Consider the following 12,363-nt stretch of genomic DNA (forward strand, 5'->3'; position numbering starts at 1 on the left):
TGTTTGACTAAGGCCTGTAACCCCACTGTCGTCGTTAATGCAGGTTCAGTGGCAAACGGGTCTATATTGCATACTATTTACAAGATCACGAAAAAACGCCAACATCGCAACCTGACCATACGTGTCAACCCGTTTGACTAAGGCTGGAGGCCCCACTGTCGTCGTTAATGCAGGTTCAGTGGCAAACGGGTCTGTACATATCTTAAAATACATCAGTGTCCTTTGTTTTGCCTCAAAATGCACACAAGTAATGTTTTTAGTAAGGCATGTTTGTTAAAACTAGTTATATTACCTAATTAAACTAAGGCCTAGTCCTATTTTAAGCTAATCCCTGTCCAGGAAACCACCCCCATACAGTGAGGAAAATAAGTATTTGAACACCCTGCTATTTTGCAAGTTCTCCCACTTAGAAATCGTGGATGGATCTGAAATTGCCATCGTAGGTGCATGTCCACTTTGAGAGACATAATCTAAAAAAAATCCAGAAATCACAACGTATGATTTTTTGACTATTTATTTGTATGATATAGCTGCAATAAGTATTTGACACCTGTCTATCAGCTACAATTCTGACCCTCAAAGACCTGTTAGTCTGCCTTTAAAATGTCCACTTCCACTCCATTTATTATCCTAAATTAGATGCACATGTTTGAGGTCATTAGCTGCATAAAGACACCTGTCCACCCCATACAATCAGTAAGAATCCAATTACTTACATAGCCAAGACCAAAGAGCTGTCCAAAGACACTAGAGACAAAATTGTACAACTTTGAACGGAAGGTTCCCCTGCTTAAACCAGCACATGTCCAGGCCCATCTTAAGTTTGCCAACAACCATTTGGATGATCCAGAGGAGTCATGGGAGAAAGTCATGTGGTCAAAATAGAACTTTTTGGTCATAAATTCACTAAACGTGTTTGGAGGAAGAAGAATGATGAGTACCATCCCAAGAATACCATTCCTACTGTGAAGCATGGGGGTGGTAGCATCATACTTTGGGACAGGGCGACTGCCCTGTATTAAGGAGAGGATGACCGAGGCCATGTATTGCAAGATTTTGGGGAACAACCTCCTTCTCTCTAGCCTGGTTAGCCAGACCTACATCAAGATGTAAGGTCTGGCAACTCTTCACACAAACGGCTCAATGCAAGGGGCGGGATATAAGGTTGTCCCTCAAAATGCCTCTGTACGCAATAGGATAGCGCTATGACCAATCAGAGCAACGAAGAAGGTGACGTATGAGTCCCCTGCGTTTCCCCACCAGTGCAGCTAATTGGTATATCAAACTTTTACCGTAACCAGTCGGCAAAACTCCAAACAAATCTTTCTTGCTTAAAAAGGACTTCAGTAGGGTTATTTGCTCTTCTCTCAAAGAAAAACATAAGTCTAAGTCCTCCAGAGTCGCGGCCAAAGCCGCTTCAAAAGAAAGCTGTTCGCCAGCAGCAGCAGCCATTCTTTGTTTTCAAGTAGGAACCGTCGTCATCATGTTAAGCCCGCCCCACAGACGCTACATACGATGTGATTGGCCTGACCAAATTTTGGTTTTTGGAGCTGTTAAGTGTATTGTGAGTGCCTAGACTAAACCCTGGCAGCAAATATATTTTGCGGCCGCTAGGGTGCGTCTAGATTTCTAGGCTACCTTCTCTCAGCTAGGGCATTGAAGATGGGTCGAGGCTGGGTCTTCCAACATGACAATGACCCGAAGCACACAGCCACGATAACCAAGGAGTGGCTCTGTAAGAAGCATATCGAGGTTCTGGCGTGGCCAAGCCAGTCTCCAGACCTAAACCCAATAGAGAATCTTTGGAGGGAGCTCAAACTCCTGCAGTGTGTGCAAACCTGGTGAAAAACTACAGGAAACGTTTGACCTCTGTAATTGCAAACATGGGCTACTGTACAAAATATTAACATTGATTTTTTTCAGGTGTTCAAATACTTATTTGCAGCTGTATCATACAAATAAATAGTAAAAAAATCATTGTGATTTCTGGATTTTTTTTTTTGATTATGTCTCTCACAGTGGACATGCACCTTCAATGACAATTTCAAACCCCTCCATGATTTCTGGGTGGGAGAACTTGCAAGGTGGCAGGGTGTTCGAATACTTATGTTCCTTACTGTATGTCTGTGCTGTAGTCTGAAGTAGTACACACACTGCTCGCTCTCTCTCGCTCTCTCTCTCTCTCTCTGTGTCTCTCTCTCTCTCACTAGTGCTGGTTCTCTGTTTTCTGTAGGCCGTTGAGACTCACAGTAGACTTTTCCTCCGTCTGTGTCCGACTAATCCCTTTACCCCTCCACCGTTTAAGGTTTGTGTCGTGTGTGTGTCCGTGTGCTTTTTTCTTTCATGTATATGCAGTTTGGATTTGATTTCATGACATTTGCATATACCTGAGACTCTTCCTCTGCTTGTTGAACATTTGATATTTGCATTATTTAAAAGTGCTTAGGCTGCCTTTCTAACATGAAACAATTGATGATGTTTCTTCCGTGAAATAAAGAAGGTAAAACAATAAATGTCTCAGAATTGTAGTTTTATATGATTTATGTGCTGTTTTATATGAGGACAAGAATTGAAGTAGTTACTTTTTGAAAAACATTTGGGTTTGGAAATAACATTGAGTAAATGTTGACAGCATGTCTTAGGACTTGATTCTTTTATGTGGGTTGCTGTGCAGATAGATGGAGTGCTAAATATTGAGCTATAGATAGTATTAATATTCTCAATTAATGATATTAATTATTAAAAAAATATATTTTGTGATAACAGCTGAATCGTGAGACTGGAAACATCTCTCCGGCGACAGCCGTCCTCGTTCCACACATTGGTGAGACAGACACAGACGCTCTGATGGAGATTCCTGACTGTCTCACCCCTGATACTGATGAAGAGGAAGAAGAGGAGGATGAGTACGGCTACAGCTGGAGTGAGTCTTATATGTATTAACACACAGTCAACACCAGAGGGCGCCAAACACCACCTCACGCAAACGAAAAAGTTAAACTTGGGCTCATTTACGTCATTCTAAACCTCTATGAGTTGAATTTGTCTGTGCACACACAAAATTATATGGAGAATTATATTATATTTTGTTTTCCATTAAGAAAGAAAATAATGTAGATGTGATGGAACAACATAAAGGTGAACTGTTTTTTATTTTTAAATGGCATATCTTATTTTTTAAGTGTTAACTGACCAGCAGGTGGCAGCAGAACTCCAAGGATTCATTTACAGTGTCTTTAATGTCGTTTGTTTGTTTGTGATAAGAGAAGGTAAGAGAGCGTTATGGTGGTTTGCCGGGTGAACTGCACTTGATCGAGCTGGAAAAGGGTCGTACGGGTCTGGGTTTGAGTCTGGCTGGGAACAGAGACCGCTCTCGTATGAGTGTGTTTGTGGTGGGCATCGATCAAAGCGGCGCCGCTGGTCAGGATGGACGAATCATTGTGGGAGATGAACTTCTGGAGGTGAGGGAAATGCAGAGGCTGAATTGATTCTTAATGTGAATGCTTTATTTCAGAGGATGTGAACATTTTCAATACTTTGCATCTCATCCTGAAGAGGTGTGGAAGTATTTTATGTTCAAATGCAATGATGTAAAGATGAGGTTGGACAAAAAAATGTCCAGACAAAAGACTTTATAGTTATGCATTTTCAAAACTGTTTTATTTCTTAAACATGTTTCAACTCCACTGTGAATCTGCAAGCCGGAATCTGGTGCAGATCTGCCCCGAAGTTGTCTGCTGTCTGTTTTTGCTGATTAATTTCAATGTTGCACATTTCCAATGTTTTAGTTTCTTTTACAGAAATGTGCATTGTTCAGTTTGTGCACCTTATGTGCAGTGTTTAAGTGTGTGGCTGTTATTATTTGACAATAAACTGATTTGTCTGATCATCACAGATCAACGGTCAGGTACTGTACGGCCGCAGTCATCAAAACGCCTCAGACATCATTAAGAGAACCCCATCGAAGGTCAAAATCATCTTCATAAGGTATGTCAGAGGTGATGGTGCTGATCTAACGTCACGTGTTAAAAACATGTTGATGATATGTGTTTGTGTGTTTCAGGAACAGAGATGCTTTGAGTCAAATGGCTGTTGGGCCAATGAATGAGTTTACAGACTCACTGGATATAAACACAGAGGTAACACACATAAACAGATCATGCTTTTTATTGTTTTTCTTGAATGTACACTTTTTAGTATATAAAAGTATATGCCTGATTATCCCCTACTCTCTGAGTATGTTTAAATGCACTTTAAACGTTTGATATAAGTCAGACTCGAAGGTTAACATCTTAAACTCTCTGGGATGGAGTTTACTATATATGTGTGGAGCTTCTCTACACTGATCTTTGTTTCTCTCTCTTATGGATGATAGGAGGATGGAGAGGTAGGTGTGATCCTGAAGGAGGATAACAACAGAAATGGATGGATGAATCAGAATCTGGAAGATAATGGACCAGTAGCAAGGGTAAGAATCTGACAGTCAACATATAGTGGAGTAACTGGCCAGTTAGCAAAAGATTTTCTGTTTAGCAGCATAACAAGTTAAATCTTTTATGAAATTTAACCAGGGTCTATTACAGTAACCATGGTTTACTTACCATGTTTTTCCATTTAACTGTAGTGAAACCATGGTTCATTTTGTAAGGGTTCATTTCTAAGGGATATTTCTGCACAATTTTCTACACAAAAGCTTGTGTGCTGTATTTCAGGTCATGTGACAGCATTTTAAGACTGATCACTCTCTTACTATACCAAAACTGTGTTAGTTGTACATACATTTGCATATATTTTATATATTAAATAATTGATGTTATGTTCAGATGTGAAACGTGTGTTGTGGATAACGCCACTGTTATAAAAGCCCTAAACTAAGAAACTTGCACTGACCCCGCCCCCAGCCCTCCTCACCCAATCAGATGTGCTCAAGATCAGACTCAGGAATCAGCCCTCAAACCTGTCCATCTTTGACATCTTTAACATCCGAGACAGAGCCGTTTAGAAGTAAGTAAAGTCAATCCAAATGGGTTTTGTTCACAAATCAGAACCTGATCTTTTGTAATGATATTTATTTTGGTCACAGGTTCAAGCAGATGTTCAACACCGGCGACCTTAGCTTCTGATCCAGTGACGTGTCCCATAATCCCCGGCTGTGAGACCACTATAGAGATCTGTAAAGGCAGAACAGGACTCGGGCTCAGCATTGTGGGCGGCTGTGATACTTTATTGGTAAATACACATCTGACTTTACATGGTAGACATAGTGTTAGTAAACTAAAGTTAATACAGTCATGTTTTAGTTGGGTAACGCTCTAATACATGTTCATGTTGCTTTTCGTGTCCAGGGAACAATAATAATTCATGAGGTGTATGAGGAGGGCGCTGCATCTAAAGATGGTCGGCTCTGGGCAGGAGATCAGATCCTGGAGGTGACACAAGACACTTGTCATGACCTTGAAACAGACTTCTCATGAGCTTCATCTCTTCATAACTTCTTGTTGCACCCTTCTTTTTAATGCCGGACAGGTAAATGGCATAGACTTGCGCGTGGCGAGCCACGACGAGGCGATCAATGTTTTACGACAGACACCACAGCAGGTTCGGCTGATCATTTTCAGAGACGAAGGCCAGTATAAGGAGGAGGAACTGTGGGACACTTTGACTGTTGAGTTTCAGAAGAAACCAGGCCAAGGTCTCGGGCTCAGCATCGTTGGGAGACGGTACAAGAACATTTAAAACCAGGAAAATTCATTATAGTGCTAGTCTGGCTAATAGGTGTCTGTCGCCGAAAATAGTCTGAGGCAGATTTTGCTGATTTTGCATAATTGAATTCTGTTTTAACACATCTTTGCTTGAAAGTTTTAACGCTTTAAGTTTATTATTGTTTAACATCTCCATTTCCAAACTATTCTTTGTCATATAATAACATCAAAAAAACATTTGGCTTGTAGAGTTTTTGACTTTGTTATTTATTGTTTTAATGTCAGGAATGACACAGGAGTCTTTGTATCAGACATTGTGAAGGGTGGAGTCGTGGAGAGTGATGGCCGTCTGATGCAGGGAGATCAGATTCTCTCTGTTAACAGTGAAGATGTCCGATGTACCACACAAGAATATGTGGCTGCTCTTCTCAAGGTGGATATTACATCTAACCTAATCACAGTAGAAGAAATCCTGTTTAATATTTAACTCAATATTTAATGTGAGACGGGTGCTACAAAATACTAAAACAATAAACAGACAACACTCTTGTGCATTTTTTTCTGATTCGATCATAAACTAGCCCGTAATGCCACTGTTCTTTTAGGCATGCGAATAGTACCTGCATTTCCATTAAAGATTTGCACAAAACTTTAGTGTTTTTTTCTAAACGTTAAGTTTTTCTATTAACCAATGTTATGCAACTAAAACGTAATGAGGGGTGTGTTTGACTTTATACTGTGCCACACAAATTGACGGGCGGATGACATCAAAATACTGTGAGAGTGACACGAAAGCATACAGAGCAGTCGAGTCCCAAATCACTCACTCAGTATTTTGATGTCACTTGACGGTCACCACATGAAGTCTAAAACATCTCTTCTGTCTTGTTCTCCACACAAAAAATGCTGCAAAATTTTAAAAGAATGATCATATGACTTTTACACATGTAAATGCGTAACGTTATGCACATTTCCATTGCATTGTTGCGATATATTCCTTTTTCGAATTGCCAGAAAAAAACACCTCACCTGAGCGTAAAAACTTTTTGTCGATATATGGGAGTTTAAATTGCTGTGTGTTTTCATTGGGTGTGTTTTTCAATTTGTTATTTCGATTTCCTTAATTTTTTTTAATTAGATTGTTTAGAGCCCTTTACCCTACTGAAAAATCCAGCTAAGACCAGCATAAACTGGTGAGCTGGTTTTAGCTGGTCTCCAGCTTGGTTTTAGCTGGTTTTGCTGCTGTAGGAAGCTGGTTTTGCTGGTGTAGCAAGCTGGTCTAGCTGTGTTTTGGTCACTTTTTAAGTTGGTCTAGCTGGACTTAGCTGGTCAGGCTGGAAGACCAGCTGGCCCACCAGCATGAACAGCTTTTTCATGCTGGGAGGACCAGCTTAGACCAGCTACTGCCACCTTATACCAGCTAAAACCAGCTACCAGCTTATGCCGGTCTTAGCTAAATTTTTCAGTAGGGTATGCCTTTATTTTGGATAGTGTTGTAGTAGAGATAGGGGAGCAGGATCGGCAAAGGACCACAGAGATGGGAATCGAACTTGGGTCGCCATGAACGCACTAGCGCTATACACTCACCGGCCACTTTATTAGGTACACCTTACTAGTACCAGGTTGGACCCCCTTTTCCCTTTAGAACTGCCTTAATCCTTTGTGGCATTGATTGAACAAGGTACTGCAAACATTCCTCAGATATTTTGGTCCATATTGATAGGATAGCATCACGCAGTTGCTGCAGATTTATCGGCTGCACATCCATAATGCGAATCTCCTGTTTCACCACATCCCAAAAAAAATTTTTTGGTCTGGTGACTGTGGAGGCCATTTGAGTACAGTAAACTCATTGGGATGTTCAAGAAACCAGTCTGAGATGATTCACGTTTTATGACATGCCGCATTATCCTGCTGGAAGTAGCCATCAGAAGATGGGTACACTATGGTTATAAAGGGATGGACATGGTCAGAAACAATACTCAGGTAGGCTCTGGCATTGACACAATGCTCAATTTGTATTAATGGGCCCAAAGTGTGCCAAGAAACCATTACACCACCATCACCAGCCTGAACCATTGATACAAGGCAGGATGGATACATGCTTTTATGTTGTTGATGCCAAATTCTGACTCTAACATCCAAAAGTCGCAGCAGAAATTGAGACTCATCAGACCAGGCAACATTTTTCCAGTCTTCAACTGTCCAATTTTGGTGAGCTTGTGCAAATTGTAGCCTCTTTTTCCTATTTGTAGTGGAGATGAGTGGTACCCGGTGGGGTTTTCTGCTGTTGTAGCCCATCCGCCTCAAGGTTGTGCGTGTTGTGGTTTCACAAATGCTTTGCTTCATACCTCGGTTGTAACGAGTGGTTATTTGAGTTACTGTGGCCTTTCTATCAGCTCAAACCAGGCTGGCCATTCTTCTCTGATCTTTGGCATCAACAAGGCATTTTCACACAGAACTGCCGCTCACTGGATATTTTTTCTTTTTCTGACCATTCTCTGTAAACCCTAGAGATGGTTGTGCGTGAAAATCTCAGTAGATCAGCAGTTTCTGAAATACTCAGATCGGCCCGTCTGGCACCAACAACCATGCCATGTTCAAAGGCACTTAAATCACCTTTCTTCCCCATTCTGACGCTCGGTTTGAACTGCACCAGATCGTCTTGACCATGTCTACATGCCTAAATGCATTGAGTTGCTGCCATGTGATTGGCTGATAAGAAATTAGCGTGAACGAGCAGTTGGACAGGTGTACCTAATAAAGTGGCCAGTGAGTGTATGTCGGCGCACTAACCACAGGGCTATCAGCGCCTCCTTAATTTGAAGTGTAATGGAAACGCTAGTGAGGAGCTCATTGATCTCTGCCTTATTCCAGTTTGCAGACATTTTTCGTTGTAAAAGCTGGTCTACATTTAAAACCCTGTGTCAAAGAGCTAAACGATAAACGTGTTGTTGGGAAGACATGCGCATTCTCACAGCATCACGACCCCTACCCTATATTTTCTGCTTTTGTTCACACAGGATGCTACACAGCAATGCTACTACAGTTGGTCCCCTTTATGGGCTTGACCCCAGAAATAATTACGGGATGTGTTTGCGTCCACTTAGATCTGAAAACCTGAGGTCCGACCTGAGACCCAAGCGGGTTCGGGTCTAAAAGTTTCACATTTGCTTCAGACATGGGTCGGGTATATTAGCGGCATCGAGTTTTGGGTAATTTAAAATGAATGTGTTTTTGCCAAACAGACCCGAGAAGACCCAAACTATCAAGTCCTTTTTTAACCCCTCCCCTGTCTGCCAAGAGTGCTTGCAACCTCGTGTGGCCGGCGGTTGGTTAATTTTCGTTGAGACGGACCTGTCAATCAATTTTAAATGCACATTTTAGCGGTACCTCTGTGTTGTCATCACATAACAAATGAAAATAAAAGGAGCAGCAAGCGAAATTGGATGCAATGCCACTGGGGTATCTTTTTGTATGTCTGGGGTGTGTAGGGATGCAGACTGCAAACGCGTTGGTGCCGTTTACTTTTGGTTCAAATAAATTGCCACTGGGTCAGGTCTGACTCGAGTGGCAATTTTGTTGGGTTTGTCTCGGGTCAAGTCTTTCTTAAAAAAAGTGATCCGGGTCATTTCGGGTCGGGTACATTTCTTTGGAAACGAAAAGACCTCTAGTTCACACAGAAGGCACTGGGATTGGTGTGAAATGTGTTATACACTTAAACATCCAAGCATCCTATGATAATGAATTGCTACTTTTCAGCATCTAACATCCTTTTCAGCATCTCTGATGAACCCATCAAAACAAACTTGTTATTAGTAAAGTTGTTTTCTGTTGTCAGAGTTGTTCTGGTCCAATAAGAATGGAGGTGGGCCGTTTTAAGGCGGGGCCGATTCACTCCGAACGTCGTCTGTCTCAGAGCAGTCAGGTTAGAGAATAATCCTCTTTCTCTCTCCCTCTTATTTTCTCATCATATGGGTTTCATGTCTCTCTCTCTCTCTCTCTCTCTCTCTCTCTGTGTGTGTTTTTGAATGCAGGTCAGTGAGACGGGCAGCTGTAAAGTTTCTTCATATTCCAGCTGTGTGGCTTCACAGGAAGACACGGAGGAAACTCATGAACGTAAGAACACAGTGATGTTTTCAAAAATGCTTCACGTTTCATATTCTGATGTTTTTTTTTTTTTAATCTGCCTACAACTTTGTTTTTTGACAGTGGTGGACCAAGATATCAGGATGGTTGAATTCACAAAGGTGACCGAGATTATGAACCGTATGCCGGTAGACTTATGTTTATACAGTATAGTTGATGAAATATCATCTAAACTTAAGACAAAAACATTTACAACAAAAAAAACGACCTGAATGCGTTTCATGTCTGCTATTTGATTCTGGCTGTGAATAGATTTTCCAGGATTGTCATTTTTGTTTGGTTTGTTTGTGTTTGTGTCAGGGTCCGACTGATTCTCTGGGCATCAGTATAGCTGGAGGGGTGGGCAGTCCTTTGGGAAATGTGCCCATCTTTATCGCATTGATGAATCCCAGTGGCCTGGCAGCACAGACGAACAAACTTCAGGTGTGTTGTAAGATTTCTGCTGCGGTTTAAAACATTTGGTCCCAGTATTTAAAGGTCTAAAGCTGTTGTGTGTGCGTTAGGTTGGAGACAGGATTGTGTGTATTTGTGGCCACAGTGCAGAAGGAATGACTCACAATCAAGCCGTTTCACTGCTGAAGAACACAACAGGCCTCATACAGCTACAGGTAAACACAACACATCAACACAACACCTGATCAACGCAAGTTCAGCTAATCTGAATGAGTTTGCCGTGTCTGTAGGTGGTTTCCGGCGATCCGACAGTGACCGGACCGTCATCAGAACAGACGGCAGGACTCACAGCAAGCAGTATTTTTCACGATGACCTCGGGTTTGTACACAATAAATTGTCTTAGTCTTTGTCAGGTGTTAAAGTCTTAATGTCATACTGACGGTTTCTCTATGTTTGTTTTCCAGTCCTCCGCAGTGTAAGAATATCAGTTTAGAGAGAGGACCTGATGGGCTGGGCTTCAGTATTGTCGGTGGTTTCGGTAGCCCGCACGGTGACCTGCCAATCTATGTGAAAACTGTTTTCAGCAAGGTAACGTTTTCGTGTCAATTCACAGATATTGTGATCTATATGATATATATATAATGTGTGTGTTTGTTTGTGTAGGGTGCAGCTTCAGAGGATGGCCGACTTAAACGTGGAGATCAGATTGTTGCTGTTAATGGTCAAAGTTTAGAAGGCGTCACTCATGAGGAGGCTGTCGGCATTCTGAAGAAAACCAAAGGAAACGTCACGCTCACTGTTCTCTCATAAACACAACACTGTTACCACTTTTAAACACTGGATTACACACAAATGTTTCTCATACAGAAGTCTTGCTGTAACAACAAAACTACACCAGAGAGCAGACGACTCTGGGCCGGATCCCCATTGAAGCTGCTGACTTCGGTGCGGATCTGGCCCAGAGTGATCTGCTGTCTGGCACATCAAGGGCCTCATTTATAAAGTGAAATCCATGGCAACATTCACATTTATAAAAAAATTAATTGGAAAAGTGCTTAGCGCCACATCAGGGTTCGAGCAGGGGACTTTCGCTTGTCTGATTGCTGCCAGTGTTTGAAAATATAAGTCATTCTTGCTGCTCATAAAGGATTTAAACATTGACAGGCACTCTTTTATGTGTCAATGACATTAATTGAGCATCGTTTAAAGGTGGAGATCTGAAACTGCTCAGCTGCGCACAAGTTCAAGATCATTTGCGATCTATAGATTACACATCTTAAAGAAAGGGGAATGTGCGTTTTCTGTGCGTAAGTTCAATGTATCACATGTTCACATTTTTGAGAAATGATCGTGAGCTCAAATTTAAGATGGTTTCTATGCAGCATTTTATAAATAAGGCCCCAGGTTCCTGACAAATGTGTTTATTAAACACTTTTAATAGTAATATGTAAGCAAGAACTATAAAATAAATTGGCAAGATGGTATATAAATGTAAAAAATACTTCTACATCACAATGTATATACTTCAGATTTATTTACTCAAGTTTTAGTCATGTTTGTCAGTGATGGCAAACAAAATTGATTCGTTTCTTGTCACGATATTCAAACCCCACAAATGAAAGCTACAGAAGATGGAAAGACTTTTAATGCGTTAGGATTTAAACAACATTTTCCTCACGATAACTTCAGAGTAACGTGCACAAGACTAGTGTTAGTTAGCTTTATTTTTAAGGCTTTTAAAAGTCTTTCACATTTTATGAAAGTCATACAGGTTTGGAATGACAGTAGGACAGAATTGTAAGTTTTGGGTAAACTATTCAGTTTAAGTAGTTTAATAGTGAAACTGTATCTGTCATGATATTAAACTCGGAATAAAATGTATTCCATTTATGAAGACAAAGCGGAATTATGAAGGTGAAAATTGTAGGATGAATAATGTGCTGACGTGTACAGTATGAAGTGTTTTTCTTGAGGGGAATTTTAATGAATTTTATGAAGTTTTGCCTTTGTGTAATATATAAACACTTAGTATTCATGCTGATTTTTGTTTGCACAATTGTTTTTCTGACACAGTATTGGGTTTTACTACGAATTAAAGAAATGGAAGTGAACTTCAAA

At 40.9% G+C, this 12,363-nt stretch overlaps 1 protein-coding gene across 6 annotated transcripts in view; it reads left to right on the forward strand.

Annotated features, from left to right (window-relative positions):
* The window catches only part of LOC129416151 (multiple PDZ domain protein), a 76,571-nt gene extending 64,208 nt beyond the window's left edge, over positions 1-12,363 (forward strand). For 4 of the 6 annotated variants that reach the window (XM_073858875.1, XM_073858878.1, XM_073858877.1 and 1 more), the window contains 19 exons: positions 2,234-2,305; positions 2,767-2,923; positions 3,265-3,461; positions 3,896-3,987; positions 4,064-4,139; positions 4,376-4,468; positions 4,902-5,004; positions 5,084-5,229; positions 5,346-5,429; positions 5,527-5,720; positions 5,988-6,135; positions 9,544-9,630; positions 9,740-9,821; positions 9,915-9,952; positions 10,152-10,274; positions 10,355-10,459; positions 10,535-10,623; positions 10,710-10,833; positions 10,909-12,363. In XM_073858875.1, the coding sequence (XP_073714976.1) occupies positions 2,234-2,305; positions 2,767-2,923; positions 3,265-3,461; positions 3,896-3,987; positions 4,064-4,139; positions 4,376-4,468; positions 4,902-5,004; positions 5,084-5,229; positions 5,346-5,429; positions 5,527-5,720; positions 5,988-6,135; positions 9,544-9,630; positions 9,740-9,821; positions 9,915-9,952; positions 10,152-10,274; positions 10,355-10,459; positions 10,535-10,623; positions 10,710-10,833; positions 10,909-11,055 (2,157 nt within the window). In that variant the 3' untranslated portion in view covers positions 11,056-12,363. The remainder of the gene's footprint in view (positions 1-2,233; positions 2,306-2,766; positions 2,924-3,264; positions 3,462-3,895; positions 3,988-4,063; positions 4,140-4,375; positions 4,469-4,901; positions 5,005-5,083; positions 5,230-5,345; positions 5,430-5,526; positions 5,721-5,987; positions 6,136-9,543; positions 9,631-9,739; positions 9,822-9,914; positions 9,953-10,151; positions 10,275-10,354; positions 10,460-10,534; positions 10,624-10,709; positions 10,834-10,908) is intronic. The other 2 variants (XM_073858880.1, XM_073858879.1) reach the window with 2 other exon arrangements.

Source organism: Misgurnus anguillicaudatus, chromosome 21 (genome assembly GCF_027580225.2).
Source record: "Misgurnus anguillicaudatus chromosome 21, ASM2758022v2, whole genome shotgun sequence".
Classification (NCBI taxonomy): Eukaryota; Metazoa; Chordata; class Actinopteri; order Cypriniformes; family Cobitidae; genus Misgurnus; species Misgurnus anguillicaudatus.